This window comes from Danio rerio, chromosome 1 (assembly GCF_052040795.2).
Source record: "Danio rerio strain M-AB ecotype USA chromosome 1, GRCz13ab, whole genome shotgun sequence".
Lineage (NCBI taxonomy): Eukaryota > Metazoa > Chordata > Actinopteri > Cypriniformes > Danionidae > Danio > Danio rerio.
In genome coordinates this window covers 8,049,611-8,071,981 of record NC_141021.1, presented here as the reverse complement: position 1 = coordinate 8,071,981, position 22,371 = coordinate 8,049,611, and the positions used below count along the sequence as shown (strand labels likewise).

The 22,371-nt window shown below is 36.2% G+C and overlaps 1 protein-coding gene across 1 annotated transcript in view; it reads right to left on the bottom strand.

The window, feature by feature from the left end:
- erbb4a (erb-b2 receptor tyrosine kinase 4a) overlaps window positions 1-22,371 on the bottom strand; it is a 267,096-nt gene that overhangs the window by 101,163 nt on the left and 143,562 nt on the right. The window contains 1 exon segment of the mRNA NM_001143751.3: window positions 12,022-12,173. Coding sequence (NP_001137223.2) covers window positions 12,022-12,173 — 152 coding nt within the window.

Genomic DNA, 22,371 nt, shown 5'->3' with positions numbered 1-22,371 from the left:
AGTTCTTTAATAGGTTTCAAAGAGTCTCTGGTAGGGCAGCACAATATATCGTTTTAGCATTGATCGTTTTTCGCAATGTGTGTGTCCGTAATAGTAACATCGCGGGATATGCAATGTTGAGCTATATGATTATAGTTGATCAGCACAACAATAGGGTATATGCTGAAGCATGCTAATGGGACTTTTAACTGTATTCAATGCAAAAACCGGCGCATTTAAGGTCTGTTTTTTTTTTTTAAATCAGCGATCTCCACTAGCTGAGTGATATCCGATATAAAGTGGGTCTTAAATTGTACAAGAAGCACTGCATTAAAATACATTTCCCCCGCCATGTCTTTATAATATGAACATTTATTTTTCCTCAGTATATTCAATGGAGCTTCTGCGCTAGCCTGCCAATTCTGATGGGCGTGTGCGAGTAAACCGATTTTTGTCTCGTTTTACGCTTAAGCAACTAAATGAAGGCCAAAGTTTATGTAACTCAATGTATTTTAATGACATTACAACATCGATGCTGTAAAAGGAATCGTATAAAACTGAAAAAAGTTCACAATAACAGGTCACCAGAAGTTTATCAGTATCAGAACAACACTAGCTCGTCATATACCCTATTGACCTTATTCTAAAATGCGGAAATGCGCCTGTTTTCGCGATTGTCTTATAACTTTCGTTTTAGTCCCCTATGGGAGAAATAATAATAATAATAATAAACGGCAAAAAACGGTCAAACTACTTGCTCTACAAATAAATGTTTGCATGACTATACAGATTAAGTAGAATAATATAACAAGGAAATGTCAGTTTGCAACATCAAACAGCGAAACAAGCAGTTTTTAATGTCTAAAAACTAATGGAAGCGAATGAGAACGGAAGTCTCAAGCCAAAAAGATTCAAATGGCTGCGCCCGCTCGTCAGCGAAGAATAAGGTGAATAGATATTTGTGGAGTCATTGCAAAGTACAACCATAACAGAGTGAACCTTTGTCATTTGCATGTGTTTTAAAGGTATTTCAAGAAAGATGAAAGCATTTGGACACAAAAAAATACATTTAAGTTACTTTAATGAAGAACACTTTTACTGAATCAATACAGTTTCTGTATCTTAATACTGCTTGACTTTCCAGAAAAATATAAAGTACTGTTTCCGTTGCTCTATTGTAGTTATTTTTATACATGAGTTGCACCCTTACACAATCACCCCTATCAATCTAAACGATGTTGGAATATCAAGCCAATTCCATGCGTGTTCAATAAGAAAAGGTCTGGAGAGGGTTTTCTTCAATGCCAAAAATATAACAAATTTTTTAGACACAAATTAATAATTCGATAACTGAGCTCTGGGTTACGTTACCCCAATGCAATACAAGAATTACATTCAAGAGGTTCGCAACTAACATACATTTCCTGGCTCCAGCATATTTACACAACTGATATTAACAGGTGGAGTTTTGGTTTAACGTCACTTAACAGTTATTCTGCAATCCTTTGGCTTTTGTACCAACTAACTAACTGACTCTCGTAGCCCTCACTGCTGCCTGATTTTTACCACATTTACAGATTTACCATGTTCTCACCCTGTTATTTACTTCTTTATTTAATTTTTTGGCTTCTGCTTTTGTTTTACCTGGAACTGTTCTTCACTAGACTTAAACCCTGTCATCGCGGTCAACACCTCTCTGCTTCTCAAGTTCACCTACATATATGGTGAGCTACGGGGCAAACTGGTAACAGCGGAAAAAAATGTCTACACAGAGGTAAGTGGCCAGCTGGTAGCATAAAAAGAAACAGAAGCCATCAGCAACATCATACAGCCTTGTATCGTTTATTTGAAAGATGGAATGCAGCCTTATGTAGCTCTGGTTACATAATTTGCAATCTCCAGAAATATATACAGGGCTACATTTTCACAATGAGTCTGTGTTGTATAAAACACATATTTAATTAATAAAATAAATATGTGAAAAAGTGTGAGTTTTTCACATTTTGTGTTCAGCAACAGAATGGACACAAGGGTCAAATCAAAATGACCTGTTACTAAAGAATCAGTAACTTGGAATGAATCAATTGAATCAATCAACTGAATGACTCTCGAACTCTTGCAGATGTTCTCTTGCTGCCACCTACTGGCATAACAGCAAAACCTTCAGAAAGACTAATTTCAGCAAAACCAATAACACAGAATTTCTGATCTCCAGGGTTTGCAAATGTCTTCAACCTTGAGATATTAGTAAAGCACTCTCACACACACACACACATACACAGGCCTGTAATGAGGCTAGTGAGCTGGACAATCCCCTCTCATTTGGGTGGCTTTGATTAATGACAGGCCCAGTTTCTGATTACATCCTAATTAAAAGGGATAGCAAGTGGATTTCGTGGAGCATAAGAGGGAAATGAGTAGAGAGAAGCAAAGCATTTTAGTAAAGTAATCGCATAGCTTGACTTATTAAACTCATTCCCTGAGAGGAAACCTAAGGAAACAAAACTGTATAGAAAGATAATAGCTTGTGGGATGTTTATGCTAATAGAAACCTAATTGTATGTGGAAATTGTTGCAAACTATAAACAGAATTTTGGCTGTTTACCCCATATATATAGCTAATTTATTTATTATGGTATAGATTAATTTGCAAAGCTTTATCATTCTGATCAAAACATAAAAATAGCATAAGAGTAGCTTTTGTAATGGCATTATTATTAGAACATTTCGTGATTGAACCAAATAATAAACTAAATCCTTGATTGCAGTATCAACCATATCAAATCAAAATAATTAACAAAAAATTATTATATATGACACCAAAGGCTTTTGAGAGCATCGCTAAATCATTTTATCGCATTGCATCATATCATCGTACCAAGATATATTCATTATTATTATAGATTCAAGAGTACTTTTGTAAAATGCATATGAAAATAACTATAAAAGTTGGATTAATAAAACTGCACAAAACACATTTGCAATTTACACATGTTGTTGATTTCTTATTTGTTTCTTTATGATTGATTAATTGTAGACTGTAGAGATGGGTTTCGAAACATTTCAAAGTGTTTAATGAAGCCTTGCTTTGCCAACCTCTTATTTTGAATAAGTTGTTCAAAATAAAATATTTATAATTTTTGTAAGATCATGAATATCTTTACTGGCACTTTTGATAAATTTAATTGATCCCAACTGGATAATAGTCTAAACTTATTATTTGGTTGATTGATTGATTGATTGATTGATTGATTGATTGATTGATTGATTGATTGATTGATTGATTGATTGATTGATTGATTGATTGATTGATTAATTGATTGATTTTTTGGTTGGTTGATTTTACAAATCTTTTTTTAGACAATTTGTCATGATTACCAGCGATCTAATCCTATGCAGATCACTGGAGAACTACACATCTGCTTATCAACCCTCCCATTTTCTCCTGTATTTTATAATTATATCCGACTACTATCCCGTAAAGGTATTTTCCTGTATTTCCCCTGTATTTCTAATCTTTCTATGAAGGGTGGCAATAAACAATAAAGGACCGATCCTCTCTATACGCAACTCATACTGCCGAACCACCAAGACGCGCCTAGGTATAAATATTTTTTTCACATCCCAGCGTTATGTTGACAGGTATGGCCACCATATGAACTACAACTACCATGATGCTGTGCGCCAATCACCACCCATTACAGCTGACAATAATCCAGACACTCTCTCACACACACAGCTAAAACTCATAATCAATGATTACCTTGACCATAAAGACACCTCTCATTTTTTCACACACACACACACACTGCTGAGTCTTGTTTACCTGTAACATTATCAAGCGTTATTACTGTCTAGCCTTACCATGCCTTTCGATGCTTGCCTTGTTATACTTGGTGGATATACTATATAAGCTTGTATATACATTTCTGGAGAGCGCCAAATATGTCCAAGGAGGTACTTTTTTTCAGTTTTTGTTTTCGTAAATCCACCACTGGCCGCTGTTTACGCTTTTTGAGATCTTAAATTTCTCTCACGAGTGCCATTCCCGCCTTCTGTTCTTGCGTAAATCCACCAGAGGCGACTGTCGATTGACCGCCCAATCCACTGACCCACCCTCGTCCTTCCTGTAACCACGACCATCAGTTACATTATTACTGCATTTTATTTCAGGCTTCATTGAGTTAAAACCTCTTAATTTGCTTCCAAAATGTGATATGAAATAGATCATTCCAATATGCTTTTTCATATATTGCCATTTTCGTAGATTACACAGGTAACAAATATAAAAGTTCTGATCTATCCATTTTAAAGTAAATTTAAAAAGTGACTCTATTGAAAACTTCCACAGATTCATTTTATAATCATAATACATTAAGTGTAAGTATTATTATTATTTTTTTTTTTTCTCAAGGAGGAGACATCTCACTAATCTAAAGGCGAAACGCTCTGTCTGCACACTCTTGGAACAATATGTGTACAATAAAATGCCTGATTGCCGTTGGACTACAGCACCTGTGTCAGCATAAAACAGTCAGGTATAAATCCACTGTTAAGGGCGTCATCATTTCTGGACTTTTGTGGCTTTTCTAGGTCAAAACGATGACAATTTTTCCCTATAATGGAGATTTTTTTGACAGGTTTTCTTGAGTTCTGTACTTCTGCTGAAATGGAAACTGGTTCGAAAAGAGAAAGCTCTGAAACACAGATGGGTTGAATTGTGTACAGTGTCTGTTTACATGGTCCAAGCTGCCCACTTCTCCAGTCTGTGTCACTTTCTCTCTGTGTTCAGTCAGTCACTTTCTGGCAGTGCTGTCATTTGAGAGTAAGTCTCTCTGGCTGCTAAATGCTCTCCTGTAAATGCATTACCACCCAAAATGCACTGTGTTTAAGGCCATAGACCTGAATTTCAATTCGGTGAACCGAGTACAGTATGTGAAAAAATATGATTTAAATATAAAAAAACAAAAACATAAAAATGTTTAAATAAAAAGATACAATAAATCTGCGTGTGGATGCATGATGGATCAGTGGTTAGCCTTGTCACATCACAGCGAGAAGGTTGCTGGTTTCAGTCCCTGCTGGGCCAGTAGGTAATTCTGTGTAGAGTTTGAATGTTCTCCCTGTGTTCGCATGGATTTTTTAAAGGTGGGGGTTTCCCCCACAGCCCAAAGATATGAATGAATTGTATCAATTTAAATAAATTACAGGAATTTTCTGGGAGAAATAACAAAACGGGAGGGTGTTGGGAGATGGGTCTGAAATACGGGAGACTCCTGGGAAAAGCAAGAGTGTTGGCAGGGATGGCGTTTGTTTGTGTGTGTTTGACTTGTTGTTTCCAAACACAGAAATTTTATACAATGTTAAGGGTGCTCTGTGACAAATGCTGGGTTTCACGCAATTCCTTCATGTTGTCCTAACACAAATCAATTGAGTTAGCTAAGTGGATTTAAATAGTTAGGCTGTTTCAAAAACAACTTAAGAATTGTGTTGCCTCTACTTATTTTAAGTAAGTAGTTTATTTTGAGTGTATGATATAGTTGAACTCTATTATAGTGGTTTATGAGGACATGTCTAATGTCCTTGTAATTCAAAATGCTTCAAAATGCTTCTTTTGTCATTCAGATTTTGCTGCAGGTTTCCTTTGAAGGTTGTGTTTAAGGATAGGGGTGGGGTAGGGCCATATAATTTGCAATTTTCACTGTAGAAAATACATTACGCCATAAGAGTCCCTGTAAACCCCCAATACCAACATTAATAAATGCTCATTCATAAAAAATATGATTGTTGTATGATTACTTATGATATATACTGCAATGGGATTAAGTAAGTGAATAACCCTGCAAATAAATGCTTAAATGCTCTTTATACCTGTTCAGACAGAGTACAAATACAGAAATTCTGCTCACAACCAGACACAAAGTTGCAATATTACAACATTTGCCTAAAAACATACTAAAATGTAAAAATAAAGAAATAAATAAATAATTTAAATCTTTAAATCATCAGAGGCCTCCTAAAACAATATCTGAGAGGTCAAAAATGTTTTCTATTTGTTTTTATATTTCGGTCTTACTGTGTTAATGCCCAAACTGAGACCCCTAGGTCTTGGAGAGCCCCTTAATCAGATTTAAGATCTATCCTACTAGGACTAAAGATGATCCCAACCATCCGAGAACTTTGAGGACATACTTCATTGAACATCTACTATTATTAAATTTAAATATTATTTCTTTCAGAAGGACACTATATGCTTTATTACTGCAAGTTAACTATGTTTATATATGCCAACACTTTACATAACTCCTTACCCCCTGCTCCTTTTCTGATTTTGACCGTAATGCAATAATATAAAGCTGCTTTATGGATTGATTTGTGAAGCTGCCCTGGAATGATAATTATTTTAAGTGCAATACAAGTAAACCTGAAAGGACTTTTCTTTGTGTATGTGTTCACTTTCCTATAGTTTTAAACATACAGCAACATCCACATTGTAGGTGGAGGGGGGGGGGGCGGGTAAATACATTACTTATTAACAAGACACCACTTTGAGAGAGTATCTAAGATTAAACTTTCTCACAGTTTTGAGTTACAAGGACATTAGACATGTCCTCGTAAACCACTGTAAAACTGTGTTATACCCATGACATTATACAATATATGTGTCCTTGTAAACCACCAAATTAAGTACACACACTCACACACACACACACATAGACATATATATTAGTTTGGTGGCAGAGCAAGCAACCAATGCATAGAGGCAATTGTCTGTGGCAGTTCCTGACATTAACAGGAACTGGCAGCTCAGACATTGAGTCTCTCTGGTATTCCCACTAAGCAGGCATGGAGGGAGCCAGCAGCCTGATTGATCAGACCTTAATGAAGAGTCAGTCAAAGCCTGTAACATCATTAGCTGCCGCTGGAACGCTCAGGCCTTGACCAGGATAAAACCTGACAGCGGACCGTGGGTCTACTTGACAGGCCAAAGTGACACCACCTGTCGATGCATACCCTGATCCTGAATACCGGCAGATTGATGGATAAACATCAGAGCTACAAGTAAACAAGAGACCTTAGAAACAAGGCCTCATTCACTCAGCTGTTTATTTTTGTGATTTGGGGTGGGATGAAATTCTGTTGTTGAATTATAAGAGGGTTGGGTTAGGTTGACCCCTACTTAACGCTTGATCCCTCCTGAAGGATGTCAAAACAACATGTGAGGGGGATCTGCCCTATAAATATTGGAAAATAGTTTGCACTGACCTGTATCTTATAAGTAAAATTATAATAATAAGTTAATATAATCATAAATTTGAAACTCCTGTAATGGTTCATATCATTGTCAATGCATGATTGGATATATACAGGGAAATATTCTATCCATTTGACAGACACCGTAAGTGATCAAAACACCCTTTTATTATAAAATAGTTGTTTGTATCTACAAATAGCATAAGACTACAATCAAATTAGACTCATAGAGCTCGATTTTAATGATCCAGGCACAAAGTCTAAAGTGCATGCCGCAAAAGCATTCAGGCCATGTGAACTTTTGCCATTTTAAGGATGAAAAAATACAGTCTGCATCCTGGTGTATGGTTATGCTTTTTCTCTTAATGAGTTATGGGTGTGTTTTGAACATAACATGCATGAAATCAATCCGAGTCTCATCTCCCATTGTCTTTAAGAGTCAGATGTGTCATGTGATCGTGCTTCTTCTATTCACATGGCGGACTTTGTAAATGGAAAAACTGAAGGCTTCACTATTAAAAAAAAACTGTTAAACAGACCATCTGCAGCATGAGGATAAAGAACGAGCCTCCTCCATTCGGCCTCTTTCTTTCGCTTTACTTTATTTTTACTCTTTACTATACTCCATTAATTTTGTGGATAAGGAAACAGTGTTGTACGCACTCCACTGAAGACATCCATTAGCCTATCTATTTAGTTGTTAAGTGCAAAGATTTATTTCAAAACTATTTCTCAATTCTGTTCTAATTTCCAGCAAACAAATAAATAAACAATATTAATAAAGTGTCCTCAAACAAGGCGAAGCAGTGGCGCAGTAGGTAGTGCTGTCGCCTCACAGCAAGAAGGTTGCTGAGTTGCTGGTTCGAGCCTCGGCTCAGTTGGCGTTTCTGTGTGGAGTTTGCATGTTCTCCCTGCGTTCGCGTGGGTTTCCTCCGAGTGATCCGGTTTCCCCCACAGTCCAAAGACAGCCGTACAGGTGAATTGGGCAGGCTAAATTGTCTGTAGAGTATGAATGTGTGTGAATGTGTGTGTGTGGATGTTTCCCAGAGATGTGTCGCGGCTGGAAGGGCATCTGCTACATAAAAACTTGCTGGATAAGTTGGCGGTTCATTCCGCTGTGGCGACCCCGGATTAATAAAGGGATGAAAATGACAAGAAAATGAATCAATGACTGAATGCTCAAACAACTGAGTTATATCCAAACACACGTCCTGCCCCCTATGGTTATGCATACATTTCTAAAACCCGACAGGTGAACAAATCTTAACTTGTTTTTATTAAAACAAAAAGAAACATGCAATAAATAATACTACTAAAATTAATAACATTATACAAATGCAAACTGTCATGAATAAATTGAAAAAGCCCCCTGAGATGAAGAAGGCATGGAGGCCGTTTTTATATTTATATAGAAAATAATAACTTTTGTAACATCCTTTATTTTTATCATAAGCAAAGATATTTGGATATTGCTTTACATCCTGTGTGTTTCAAGCAATGTGTACGTATTTTGGACCTGCATAGGTGCATAACCAACATGCTTTGCGCTGGACTTTAGAGCAGCTTTTAATTGGTCAATGGTGTGGTCTATTTCAGTACCTCAAAACAGCAATGCGCCAACGATGAGCCTTAACACAACTCATTTTTAGACTAGCACACCCATGAGACCACAAAGTGGTGCAAAAGGATTTGCTACGTATTTAAACAATGTGGCGCAATACATGAAAATTACTCTTGCGCTGGTCTGAAAATAGCAAAATGCACCATACATGTCTAGCGCCTTACTGCGCCGAATGTATGATAGGTTCCATAGTGCATATTTAATTAAACACATATATTTTATGATCATCGGCATTGATGCAGGGATGCATACTTGTCACCATTCAGCAAAATATTTCATATTTTAATGGTCATATTTGAGAATTGTACGTCTGTTGAAACATCTTTATGGATTATTGTAGGTTAAAATCCAACCCTAGAAACACTGAAAGTGTTGATACGTTTCAGTAATAAATTAAATGTAAATTAAAAATTAAATTAAATTTAAATTAATATATTTGCTTTAATGAGGCTTGCATATGTATTACAGAAAAAAATCCAACTCAGGCTCATTATGGATACGTACCCCTATATACATTTCTGGAGAGCGCCAAATATGTGCAAGGGGGTATGTTTTTTGCCGTTTTTGCTTTTGCGAATCCACCAGAGGCCGCTGTGTATGCTTTTTGAGATCTCAAATTTCTCTCGCAAGTGCCATTTAAGTCTACTGTTCTTGTGTAAATCCACCAGAGGCCGCTGTCAGCTGACTGACGTACCAACCCTAAACTCAATTAACAGTGTTTTTTAAAAGCTATCCAGAAAAAGAAAAGCTCTCCCAGCTGCCTGTATACGTATCTTTGTATGGTTGCCAACTTATTTTAACCCTCTTGTAACAGTTTACTTATACAATTACTAATACTGTAATGAGAGTTAGTACATGTACAGTAAAAGCAAAGTCACTAATAGTCAGAATCATTTCTAAAAGGGCCCATCAAAACAGTGTAACCCAGTGACACATTTACACATTTCACAGCTAAATACGCTCCCCATGGGATCCTGGCTCAAACTGCACATTTCGTTTTCACGTACTGTTTCCATATTTTCATCCTGATACATTAGAACCAGTATGAAAAAGAACAAACCTAATAGCAGACTCTGAAGCCAGTTGATTTCTCTCAAAATAAAGAAATACAGCTGGTTTTAGTGTGAAAACAAAGCACACATACAATCTATTTGCTCTGTTTCTGCACTTACTCCAAGCTTGAAAACGGAGAGAAGAGTAGCATCCATTAATGCAAATGTAAAAGAGCTATTTAACCATCAGTGTTACCAGTAATTGCAGCACCCGTACAAAAGACTGCTAAAAGCCCCAACTGCCTTTGAAATCCAGAAATACGGCATGGCTTGCTCACTAATGTCATGTCACTAGAGTGTTCATATTGAGAGTAAATAGTCTTCTGCTATTTATATATTTATATAGTCTTCTGTTAGTCACACATAATAATGCACTATATTTTGTTCATTTGTGACATTATAATAACAAGGTGCAAAGATAAAATCCCAGATAAGGTCTGTCTGTCTGTCTGTCTGTCTGTCTGTCTGTCTGTCTGTATGTCTGTCTGTCTGTCTGTCTGTCTGTCTGTCTGTCTGTCTGTCTGTCTGTCTGTCTGTCTGTCTGTCTGTCTGTCTGTCTATCTATCTATCTATCTATCTATCTATCTATCTATCTATCTATCTATCTATCTATCTATCTATCTATCTATCTATCTATCTATCTATCTATCTATCTATCTATCCTAGGGGTGCCCAAAACTTTAGTTATGAAGGATCAAAAAGCAAATTTGATTGAGGGCTGTGGGCCAAAGTTAAATATACCAAACTGCACTGTAAAAAATTCAGGGTTTCACACAATTCATTTGGGGTTGTCCTAACACAAATCAATCAAGTTAACACATTTAAGTGTATTAAACATGAAATAATTAAGTTGTATATAGTAATGTATGGTAACGTATGGTCATTTTTAAATTTATTTCATACTATTAATAAATAAATGCACTTAATCATAATTAATAATGCAGTTGAATTTTGTTTTACATTTTATAATAAACTTATTAGAATAAAAACATCATTCATTCAATTAATATAATATATATTCTATCCATCAGTCACAGTGTATTGCTTTTTTTTTGTTGTTTTTTTATTTTTTTTTTTATCTGATTCAATTACAACTTTTAACTGAAACATTTCATTTCAGTTAGCTTTTTTGTAACTTAACAAAAAAACAAACTACCAAAAAGAAATTACCTCCCTTTCAAAATGAGATGGTGGGCCAAATTGAAGGTTACCAAGGGCTAACTTTGGCATGCGGGCCTTAGTTTGAGGATCTCTGATCTAATCAATCAATCAATCAATCAATCAATCAATCAATCAATCAATCAATCAATCAATCAATCAATCAATCAATCAATCAATCAAATCAACCAATCAATCAATCAATCTAATCAATCACTTAATCAAATCAATCAATCAATCAAAATCAATCAATCAATCAATCAATCAATCAATCAATCTATCTATCTATCTATCTATCTATCTATCTATCTATCTATCTATCTATCTATCTATCTATCTATCTATCTATCTATCTATCTATCTATCTATCTATCTATCTATCTATCTATATATATATAAATAAATGGAAATTAATTCTACCAAAGCCATCTGAGATGAAGAAGGCATGGGGGGAGGTAACAGTTTTACATTTATGTAAACAATAATAATTGTTTACATTTTAATCCTTCAATTTTTCATATTTAAAATTATTGGTGTGCTGCTGTGCATCCATGTGTCTGTAATAAGCAACTTGTACATGCATTTTGGAACCACCTATTACTATCGTGTTTTTTAGATAGCAAACACAAACCCTTTAGACTTTAGTTGGTCAATGTTGTGGTCAATTTCAGTTGCCTCAAAATAGCAATGCCACAACAATGCACTTTAAGACATCTCATTTCACAACAGCACCCCCATGGCCACACATATTAGCACAAAGGTATTTGCTATACAATGTGACAGCTATTGTGAAAATGATACCTGCCCTAGGCTGAAACTAGTAAACTGTTTGATAGGGCCCAATGTGTTACTTGCTGTCCCCCTGTGAAACCTAGATTGTAGTTTCGTTTGTGTACTTTACTCATTTCCGAGTTTCACCAGGAAGTTTTAGGTGTATCTATCAGTGTTAGTACTTACCTTGAGGAAAGACAAGTTGCGGTTTCTCTCAATACTGGTGATCTCCAGATTACCCATGACCACCTCACAGTTCTCGTAGAACTTACGAAGAGTTTTGTACTGCTGGTCCAAATCCGACAGCGTGCTGAGCTTGTTATCAGTGCCAGGACACACTATAGAGAAGAATAAGAGAGACTGATCAGACCACAACAACTGCTATTTTTTATACTATTATTTGAAAGTTTTTAAAGTACAACAGAACAAACAAACAACATTGTCTAAGAATATACACGTTTTACAATATCATTTGTCATAGATGTGGGTTCAGCTGTTGAAAGAGAGTATGAGTATGCAGTCATCAAAAAGATAGTATGCCAGTCAGTTTTCAAGAGGGATGCTGGATTTGGATTGAGCATGTTTCAGGTCTAAGTATCCAAGAAAGGGTTCCCAGGTAGCAAAGAGTTTTACAGTAGAATTGGACCTCATACATTGAAGCTTTTCCAAATGGATGATGGAGGCCATACCTATTAAGCAGATTCAAAATAGAGGACGTAAAGAAGATTTCCTTTTTTTTTTTTTTGTATTAGCTGCTTGGCCACAGTCATGCCTTGGCTTGTTTTGGAAGGGTGACGGAGTGTTCTGAAACACCAAAGATAGCAGTTTCTGTGTCTGGTATAGGAGAAAAATGTTATAGGCTCGGAATATATAATATTCACGCAGACCAGGAATATGGTTCAGTCCTGCATGATTTTATCTCATAATTAATGTAATAAATGAGACTAGACCTGAATGTGTCAAAAACCAAAGAAATGCTTATCAACTTTGGCAAAAAAAAAAAAAAAAACACCTGCTCTACAAAGGGTGCTAATCAATGACTCACAGGTAGAGGTTGTGGAGGAATATAGGTACCTAGGAACAATTATTGACAACAGGTTAAAATTTGATCAAAATACACCTACAATTGTTAATAAGGCTCATCAAAGACTGCTTTTATTGCAGAAACTCAACTCTTTTAATGTAGAGAAAGTTACTCTTAAGACCTTTTACAATTCATTTATTGAAAGTATTTCGTCCTTTTCCTTTATTTGTTGGTTTTCTTCACTGTCCATAAAAAACAAGAATCGTCTTCAAGGCATCGTTAATTTGTGTTCAAAGATTTTGGGAGTTTCCCTGCAAAGTCTTGCATACTATTACGAACAGCAGGTGTTGAGGATGGCACGTAAAATACTAGGAGACAGCACACACACCCTAAATAAACATTTTGAGTGGATGCCCCTTGGTCGACGTCTAAGGACAATAAGATGTTCCACAAATCGTTATCAATTTACTTTTGTGCCTGAAGCAATTAGGTTATGTAATAAATTAAGTTAATCGATGGATTATTATATGTTTTTTAAACTTGCTGTTAAGTGTTGATGTTTATTGTGTTAAGTGTGTCATTCTTGTTAAACTATATGTAAAGCACCACCATCTCGAAATGAATTGCCCCAAGGGGATTAATAAAGCTTTAAACTAAACTATGTAAATTAAAAATGTTTGTCCAAAAATACACAGTAAGCAGCATTTCATTCGTTAAATCATTCAGTAAATCATTTAGTAAATCATTCTGCGCACTATGCATGGAAATAAATTGACAAAATAAATAAAACACAAGTGATTTGAAAAAGTTCTGAAGCTAGTTTCATCAAGGTGTCATTAGAAAAGCTGTTGCTGAAAAACTAAAGTGTTTGAAGTGCACACAGTAGAAGAGAACACAGTCATTAAACTGAACTTTGTGAAACATAACATAGAGAGCAAATTGCATTCAATGTGAGCAAGAAAACTATTAAAATCTTGTAAAATCATTCAGTGTTCAAGTACAGCATCGGCAGAAAACCCAGAACCCCACTTCTACATGAAGACAAATAAGATCTGATGACAATAATTCTAGGACAATTACTGTAAAAATAAATTTAAGATATGTTGTCCTTGAGTGACTGAAATAAAGTCTGTTTAATTTTCTGCAATCTAATTACATTTATGTGCGTTTAAGTGCATTTTAAGTGTTGACCATAAAAGGACATTTATTTATGGTTGTATTGATAATAAAAACACAGATTAAAAGACTGTAAGTGGTCTATTTTCATTTATATAAGCATACACTCACCGGCCACTTTATTAGGTACACCTATCCAGCTGCTCATTAACATAAATGTCTAATCAGCCAATTACATGGCAGCAACTCAACGCATTTAGGCATGTAGACATGGTCAAGACGATCAGCTGCAGTTCAAACTGAGCATCAGAATGGGGAAGAAAGTTGATTTAAGTGACTTTGAACGTGGCATTGTTGTTGGTGCCACACGGGCTGGTATGAGTATTTCAGAAACTGTTGATCTACTGGGATTTTCAAGCACAACCATCTCTAGGGTTAACAGAGAGTAGAAGTACTATGGACACAAATGCCTTGTTGACGCCACAGGTCAAAGGAGAATGGCCAGACTGGTTACAGCTGATAGAAAGGCAACAGTAACTCAAATAACCACAGAACAGCATCTCTGAATGCACAACATGTCCAACCTTGAGGCGGATGGGCTACAGCAGCAGAAGACCACAACGGGTGCCACTCCTGTCAGCTAAGAACTGGAAACTGAGGCTACACTTCACACAGGTTCACCAAAGTTGGAAAAAAGAAGATTGGATAAACATTGCCTGGTCTGATGAGTCTAGATTTCTGCTGCGACATTCTGATGGTAGGGTCAGAATTTGGCATCAACACCATGAAAGAATGGATCCATCCTTTATCAACGGTGATTGATGGTGTAGGGGATATGTTCTTGGCACACTTTCGGCCCATTAGTGCCAATTGAGCATTGTACCAACTCCACAGCCTACCTACTGTAGGTATTGTTGCTAACCATGTCCATCCCTTTATGACCACAGTGTACCCATCTTCTGATGACTACTTCCAGCAGGATAACGCGCCGTGTCATAATCTCAATCCAATAGAGCACCTTTGGGATGTGGTGTAACAGGAGCCAACAAATTTGCAGCAACTGCGTGATGCTATCATGTCAATATAGATCAAAATATCTGAGAATTATTTCCAGTACCTTGCTGAATCTATGCCACGAAGGATTAAGGCAGTTCTGAAGGCAAAAGGGGGTCCAACTTGGTAATAGTAAGGTGTACCTAATAAAGTGGCCAGTGAGTGTATATTATACATACAGTTCACTGCATATTTAATATATACTGAAGAAATTTTCCAACATTTTTTTTCCAAACTATAACTTAAACTCAGTGATCAGACCACTAAAACTGTTTTTGCTTCAGCAGTTCATTTTATGGGAACTATCTTATAAAACAAGAAAAGCAAAAAACAAATGAACAATGCTAGTTTCATCAAGATGTCATTAGAACCTGTTGCCAAAAACTGACCAGCTTGCCTTCGCCCCAGTAGCCTCTATATGAAGACAAATGAGATCTGGCGAGGACAATTCCCTAACATCATCTATTAGATCACAGACCTGTGGAACCATGACCACAAACAGGGTATTTGCTCAACAGGCTTAGCGAATAACAGAAAGTCCAGTCGATAGCGCAGCACGGAGTTATAATATGGGAGGCCACCGGGCTGATGAGGACGGCGATGCTTCTGAAGTGGAGGCAGGAGTAATAAGCAGTTATTGAACCCCGGAGGGCGACTGTTTCTCTACATTACAGCAAGCTATATTACGGCCCGCCGCCTGCAGAGCGGACCACTCCATATTATTGCTGTGGACAAATTACACCCTTCCCCGCTAAATTCATTCACTGTCACTGTTAGGTGGTCCCGGAGGACACAGGGGGTGCCATGGTGTATACGGAGCGAAGATTTAGACCTCTGCCGGACAAATGGAGTACAGATTCCCTTATTGAATATGCCACATGTCTATGGCTGAGGAGAACAATGTGCCGTCCCCAACCATGTTTCTCACAAATTGAAGTCTATTCTGTGCTGGAGTCCATTTGTTTCTGAGTAAACGCAGTATTGGGGTGAGTGTAAGACATTAACTGTTACTCTTTTTTCTCCTCTCTCAGTGAAATTGCTTAAATGACGAGATTGAAGCTATAAAGCACCTTAATTTGTCCCACTTTTCACCGGGGCTTAAAACACAACACAAGTGGCATGCTGTAAGATTAAAGATGTGGATAAAGTACTGACAGCCAGTCTCTTTCATCTGCTTCCAAGTAAAATAAATAGATAAAAAAGGAAGAGACAAAGAAGGGGAAAAGGCTTCCTTAAAACTTCTTATGGTAAGTAAATCAGTATTGTAAGCCAGACCCACAGGAGTTATAGGCTAAGTTAGCTATAATTTAACCCTCTCAATGAGATATAAAAATCATGTCTGACTTTAGTTAATTCCAATGATTTGCCCTGATTAAGAGACATTTAAAGACTGCAGGCTTTATTTTATTGATCTAGGCGCAAAGTCTAAGGGCGTGTCCCCTTTTGCTATTTTAAATACAGAAAAAAGTGCAGCCTGGTGCATGGTCTAACAGGGTTGAGCTTATTCTTGTAATGAGTTATGGGTGTGTTTTGAGCATAACGGGCATTACACCAATCATAGTCTCATCTCACTTTCCCTTTAAGAGTCAGATGTGTCACACCATGGCACATTTGCTATTTACATGGCGGACTATAAGTGAAAAAATGTAATGCTTTACTAGAGAGAAAACAGTTACACAGACTATCTGCAGCGCAAGGATAAAGAACGAGCCTCCTCCATTCTGCCTCTTTACTGTCTCATTATTTTACTTTTACTCTTTATTTTACTCCTTTACTTTTGTGTATAAGTATATGGTGTTGTACACACTCCACTGAAGACATCAATCAGCCTACATATTTAATTTAGTTTGTCAAGCGCAAAGATTTGTTTCAAAACTATTTCTAAATTCAGTTCTAATTTCCAGAAAACGAATAAATGAGCAATAATAATGACATGTGGTCAGTGCGCTCTGCGCCGCGGCGCATGATCTAAAATCAAAGTACTAAAATTGCAAAAATTTAAATTACATAAAATGTTTTAAAGATAAATTGAGTTATTTAATATATACAAATAAATTATTATTATTATTAATAATAATAATAATAATAATAATAAACAATAACTAAAACTTTAAAGTACTAGCTAAAAAGACAAATAAAATCAAAAATATTAATAAATACATTCTTAAAAATGCTGAATTTGAGTAAAATATTAACCAGTCAATGTTTAAGTTTTAAATCCCATGTTGGACACACTTTACAATAAGGTTTTCTTAGATAACTATATTAGGTAATGCATTTACTATAACGAACAAAACTAATTGCAATATTTATACAGCATGTATCAATGAATCATTCATTCATTTTCCTTCAGCTTAGTCTGTATTTTAGAGGTCACCACAGTGGATTGAACCCCCAACTATTCAAGCATATGTTTTACGCAGCGGATGCCCTTTCAGCTGCAACACAGTACTGGGAAACACCCATACCCAATTCATCTATAACGCATGTATTTGGACTTTGGGGGAAACCAGAGAACCAGGTGAAAACCCACACCAACACATGCAGAACATGCAAACTCCACAGAGAAACGCCAACTGACACAGCCAGGACTTTCATCCAAAGGTATAATTATTGACATTAATTAATTAACTGTGAGTTTAACAATTAATTAACAAAGACAAATAATAAATGTATAGTTCATTGTTTGTTTATAGTAAATACTGTCTGGCTTAATTATTTAATCTAGCGTTTGAGTTGGTCAATATTTTAAGCATTATTTAAAGTTTAGAACTGAGAGATACAGTATATTCATTCATTCATTCATTCATTTTCTTGTCGGCTTAGTCCCTTTATTAATACGGGGTCGCCTCAGCGGAATGAACCCCCAACTTATCCAGCACATTTTTACACAGCAGATGCCCTTCCAGCAGCAACCCATTTCTGGGAAACATCCACACACACACACACACACACACACACACACACACACACACACACTTATACACTACGGACAATTTAGCCTACCCAATTCACCTGTAGCACATGTCTTTGGACTGTGGGGGAAACCGGAGCACCCGGAGGAAACCCCGCAAACGCAGGGAGAACATGCAAACTCCACACAGAAACACCAACTGAGTTCGAACCAGCGACCCAGCTACCTTTTTGATGTGAGGAGACAGCACTACCTACTGCGCCACTGCATCGCCAGGTATAGTATATAATTTGCTCAAAATGTAATGCAGTTCCTAAAGTTCCCAGACACCTAGTTGCCTTTATTTACACGCAAAAGCCTTTTTACACACATTTGGCAAAAAAGTTAGTATATAAACTGTTACAGAATTCACTCAACAATCTTGGCCTTCAACTATTACCGCCTGGAGCATTTACTTCACTATGGCTTAGAGGTGAAAGCGTTTCAAATGAAACATTCGATATGACAGTGACTGATGTGCTCAAAATCGAAGAATGAAAAATGAGAATGTGTCCTTTCGCTCCCTGGCCACACCGACCCAATAATCCATGATCGTTTTTGACGCTACGGGATTCCTTTCCGTACTTCAATGGCGTTTGTGGACAGAAACTGAGCCTTTAGCTTTTAGGGGAGTTGAAAAGCCCGCATCAGAACTTCAGGATATGGGATCCAGGCAGGATCAATGGAGTGACAGATCACCACATTAACACCCATTGCACAGTTTCACACACTCATCATTTCAGACTCGGTAAAGCCAAGCTCCTGGGGCGCTGATGTGCAACAAATCTGTTCATCACATTTGCTTCAATGTGACATCTGCACTTTTACAAAAAGTTTAGATACCTTTAGTGTTTTCAGGCAAATTCTCAGCATGTTTCCTGTGCAATTTTTAAACCACCCAAAAAAAGTTCATCAAAGTGTGTGCCTATTGTTATACTTCGTTTAAAAAAAAAAAACAATAAGTATACTTCTCAGAAAAATACCTAAAATTACATTTAAGTATACTTTAACCAATAGATATTTCTTGGCCTGTTTTGGGTCAATATTTTGAATGATATGTATTTAAAAGTTGTTTGTTTGACTTTTAAAGAGGAACTATTATGCAAAAAATACTTCTATGCACTGTTTAAGCACATTTGTTTGGCAACTGCCTGTGAATAGAACCAGCTTTTAATGGTAAACATGTATTCATTCTATTTTTTATAATCACACTTCATAAAAACAGTCCGCAGAAAGACTTTAATTGGCATTCTCCCTTTGTACACAATGAGGATCAAAGCCTAAAAGAGGCAGTTTGAAAGATTTGTAAAGCATTGTTTGTAGGGTATTTTGAGCTGAAACTTCACATAAAGTTTCAGGGGTGGTTTGCTGTCGAGTGTGACGTGGCTGGGATTCGAATCATCATTGTTTGCCATTTTCAGGTTGGAGGAAAGTCCTTCCCCCAGGTGAAGGAGTTCAAGTATCTTGGGTTTTTGTTCACAAGTGAGGGAAAGATGGAATGTGAGATTGACAGGTGGATTGGTGCAGTAGCAGCGGTAATGCGGTCGATGTACTAGTTCGTTATGATAAAGAAGAAGCTGAGCTGAAAGGCAAAGCTCTTGATTTACTGGTCAATCTACGTTCCTACTCTCACCTATGGTCATGAGCTTTGGGTCATGGCCGAAAGGAAATGATCTCGGATACAAGTGGCCAAATGTGTTTTCTTCACAGGGTGGCAGGATGCACCCTCATAAGAGCTCTGTCACCCGAGAGGAGTGACAACCACATAGAGAGAAGTCAGCTGAGGTGGCTTTGGCATCTGTTTCGGATGCCTTCTGGACGCCCACCTAGAGAGGTGTTCCAGGCATGTTCCACCAGGAGGAGGCCTCGGGAAAGACCCAGGACACATTGGAGTGACTATGTCTCGGGATCCCCCCGGAGTAGCTGGAGGAAGTATCTGGGGAGAGAAGAGTCTGGGGTTCTCTCCTAAGACTGCTGTCCCCGTGACAGTTTCACATGTTGTAGAAAGGGGCATAATAGGTCTCCTTTAAATTAATAGATAAATAGGAACTATTATAATATTATAATAGTTCATAAAAAGTACAAAAAAATATATCTGAATAAGTTCACTGCAAAATTAATCAGTAATTATCAGATTGATATACAGTAGAAATCAGAATTATTAGCCCCCTTGAATTATTAGCCTGGCTGTTTATTTTTTTCCTAATTTTTGTTTAACGGAGAGAGGATTTTTTAAACACATTTGTAAACATAATAGTTTTAATAACTCATTTCTAATAACTGATTTATTTTATCTTTGCCATGATGACAGTAAATAATATTTGACTAGATATTTTTCAAGACACTTCTATACAGCTTAAAGTGACATTTAAAGGCTTAACTAGGTTAATTAGGTTAAATAGGCAGGTTAGGGTAATTCGGCAAGTTATAGTTTAAGGATGGTTTGTTCTGTGGACTATAGAAAAAATATATAGCTGAAAGGGGCTAAAAATTGTGACCTTAATATGGTTCGTAAAAAATTTAAAACTGCTTTAATTCTAGCCAAAATAAAACATAAGACTTTCTTTAGAAGAAAAAATATTATCAGACATACTGTGAAAATGTCCTTGCTCTGTTAAACATCATTTGGGAAATATAAAAAATAAAAAAATAAAAAATCAAAGAGGGGCGAATAATTCTGACTTTAACTGTATGTGAAAATACAACAGGGAAAATAAGTAAAAAGTAAGTCATAAACATTATTGAGGGTTTAATTATATGACAAAGTTGTGCTTTGCTGCTTTTCATTCACATCGATCTGTAAAAATGCTTGACAATACTATGCAAGCACCTTTCTATCACTGAATTCATATAGTTAAGACATTTTTTGTCTGAGTTCTAACATTTTCTGTGAGTTTATATTTTACAATTCTGCTTTATAACTTGCTATTGTAACTTTCTAATCTCCGGATCGTAACTTTATCTCAGAATTGCAAATTTACAAATGTGACTTTTTTCTCAGAGCTCTCAATTTCAAAAGTTTACATCTCACAACTCTGAGAAAAACATGATTTTAAAAGAAATGTTGCAATAACCTATATATTTTTTTTGTATTCAGTAACAGGCTTTTAAGTCATTATAATAAACAATAAGCTTAAAGACTAATACATTAGTAGATTTCAAAAGTTTATATTTTTGAATCCCATTTAAAGACCACAAAATTTCGCTGTCTTGTAAAAGAAGAGCAGTCTGGTTAAAACATGGCCATGTAAACATATCCTAAACATACGTTTTCAACAAAACCCTAGCTGCTCAAACTCTTTTCTGCAACAAAATATCCCTCTCAGTCCAGACAGTGTGAGTGAACAGACTGTGTGGCGATTGCTTTAACGGCTCAGAGCTCGGCCAATGAAATCGCAGCAGTCCCTCATCCATCATCAGCTGACGGGGTCAAAGTGAGCCGCCCTCTCCTCATGCTAAAAACTCCAGCCTGCCCCGAATCATCATTCACCATCACAAACCTTAATTCATGCCATTGATTAAAGCAATATCAGCAAGTGACACCAGCCCCATTTGACTCTAAGGACATCTGCAATGATCTCAACGTTTCTTTTTTTACACTTTCTGGTAAGAAAATTTCCTTACAAAAAAATGTCCTGGTTTAATCAGAATAATAAAACATTAAAAAGTAACACATGAAGATAATATGCTAATTCTTTCTGTCTTTCTTTTTTCTTTCTTTCTTTCTTTCTTTCTTTCTTTCTTTAAATATATATTTGTTTAAATGCCAATTAAGTTGTTCAAAGTGCTTTACAAGATAAAGATAACAAACAACACAACACATGATCATAAAAATTATAAATACCATTAAAACTTATGCTAACCAAAAGCATCAAAACAACTTTAAAAATGCTGTTGAGAGTGAGAGTTAGCTTGTGTCAAAAAATAGTTAAATAGTATAGTCAGTGCCAATAATGTAGTATTGTTTTGACTTTTAACCAGACAATGTTGTTGTATTGGATGTAATATTCCTGAAATATTCTTGTTGTAATGTGTTGTATTTCTTTCACATTGTGTAGTTTTTAGCACAAGATTTTATGTAATAATACATATTACAGGTATGTATATTCTGTAATATTATTGCCGCAATAGCTTTCCATTAACATACAAAAGCAATAGATAAAACACATACTGTACAGCAGACTGAAAAACTACCGCAGCAGGCAATTTGATGTCAAAACAACATCAAATTTAGATTATAAAAACACTTGTCCAAAATGCAAATCAATTCGGTGGCAAAACCTTGACGTCCATTTGACATCCACACATTGATGACCTTATGATCACCAAAATATCAAAAGTAAATCATCAGAAGATAAAAAAAGTTTTATTCATCTGAAAGCTTAAATTG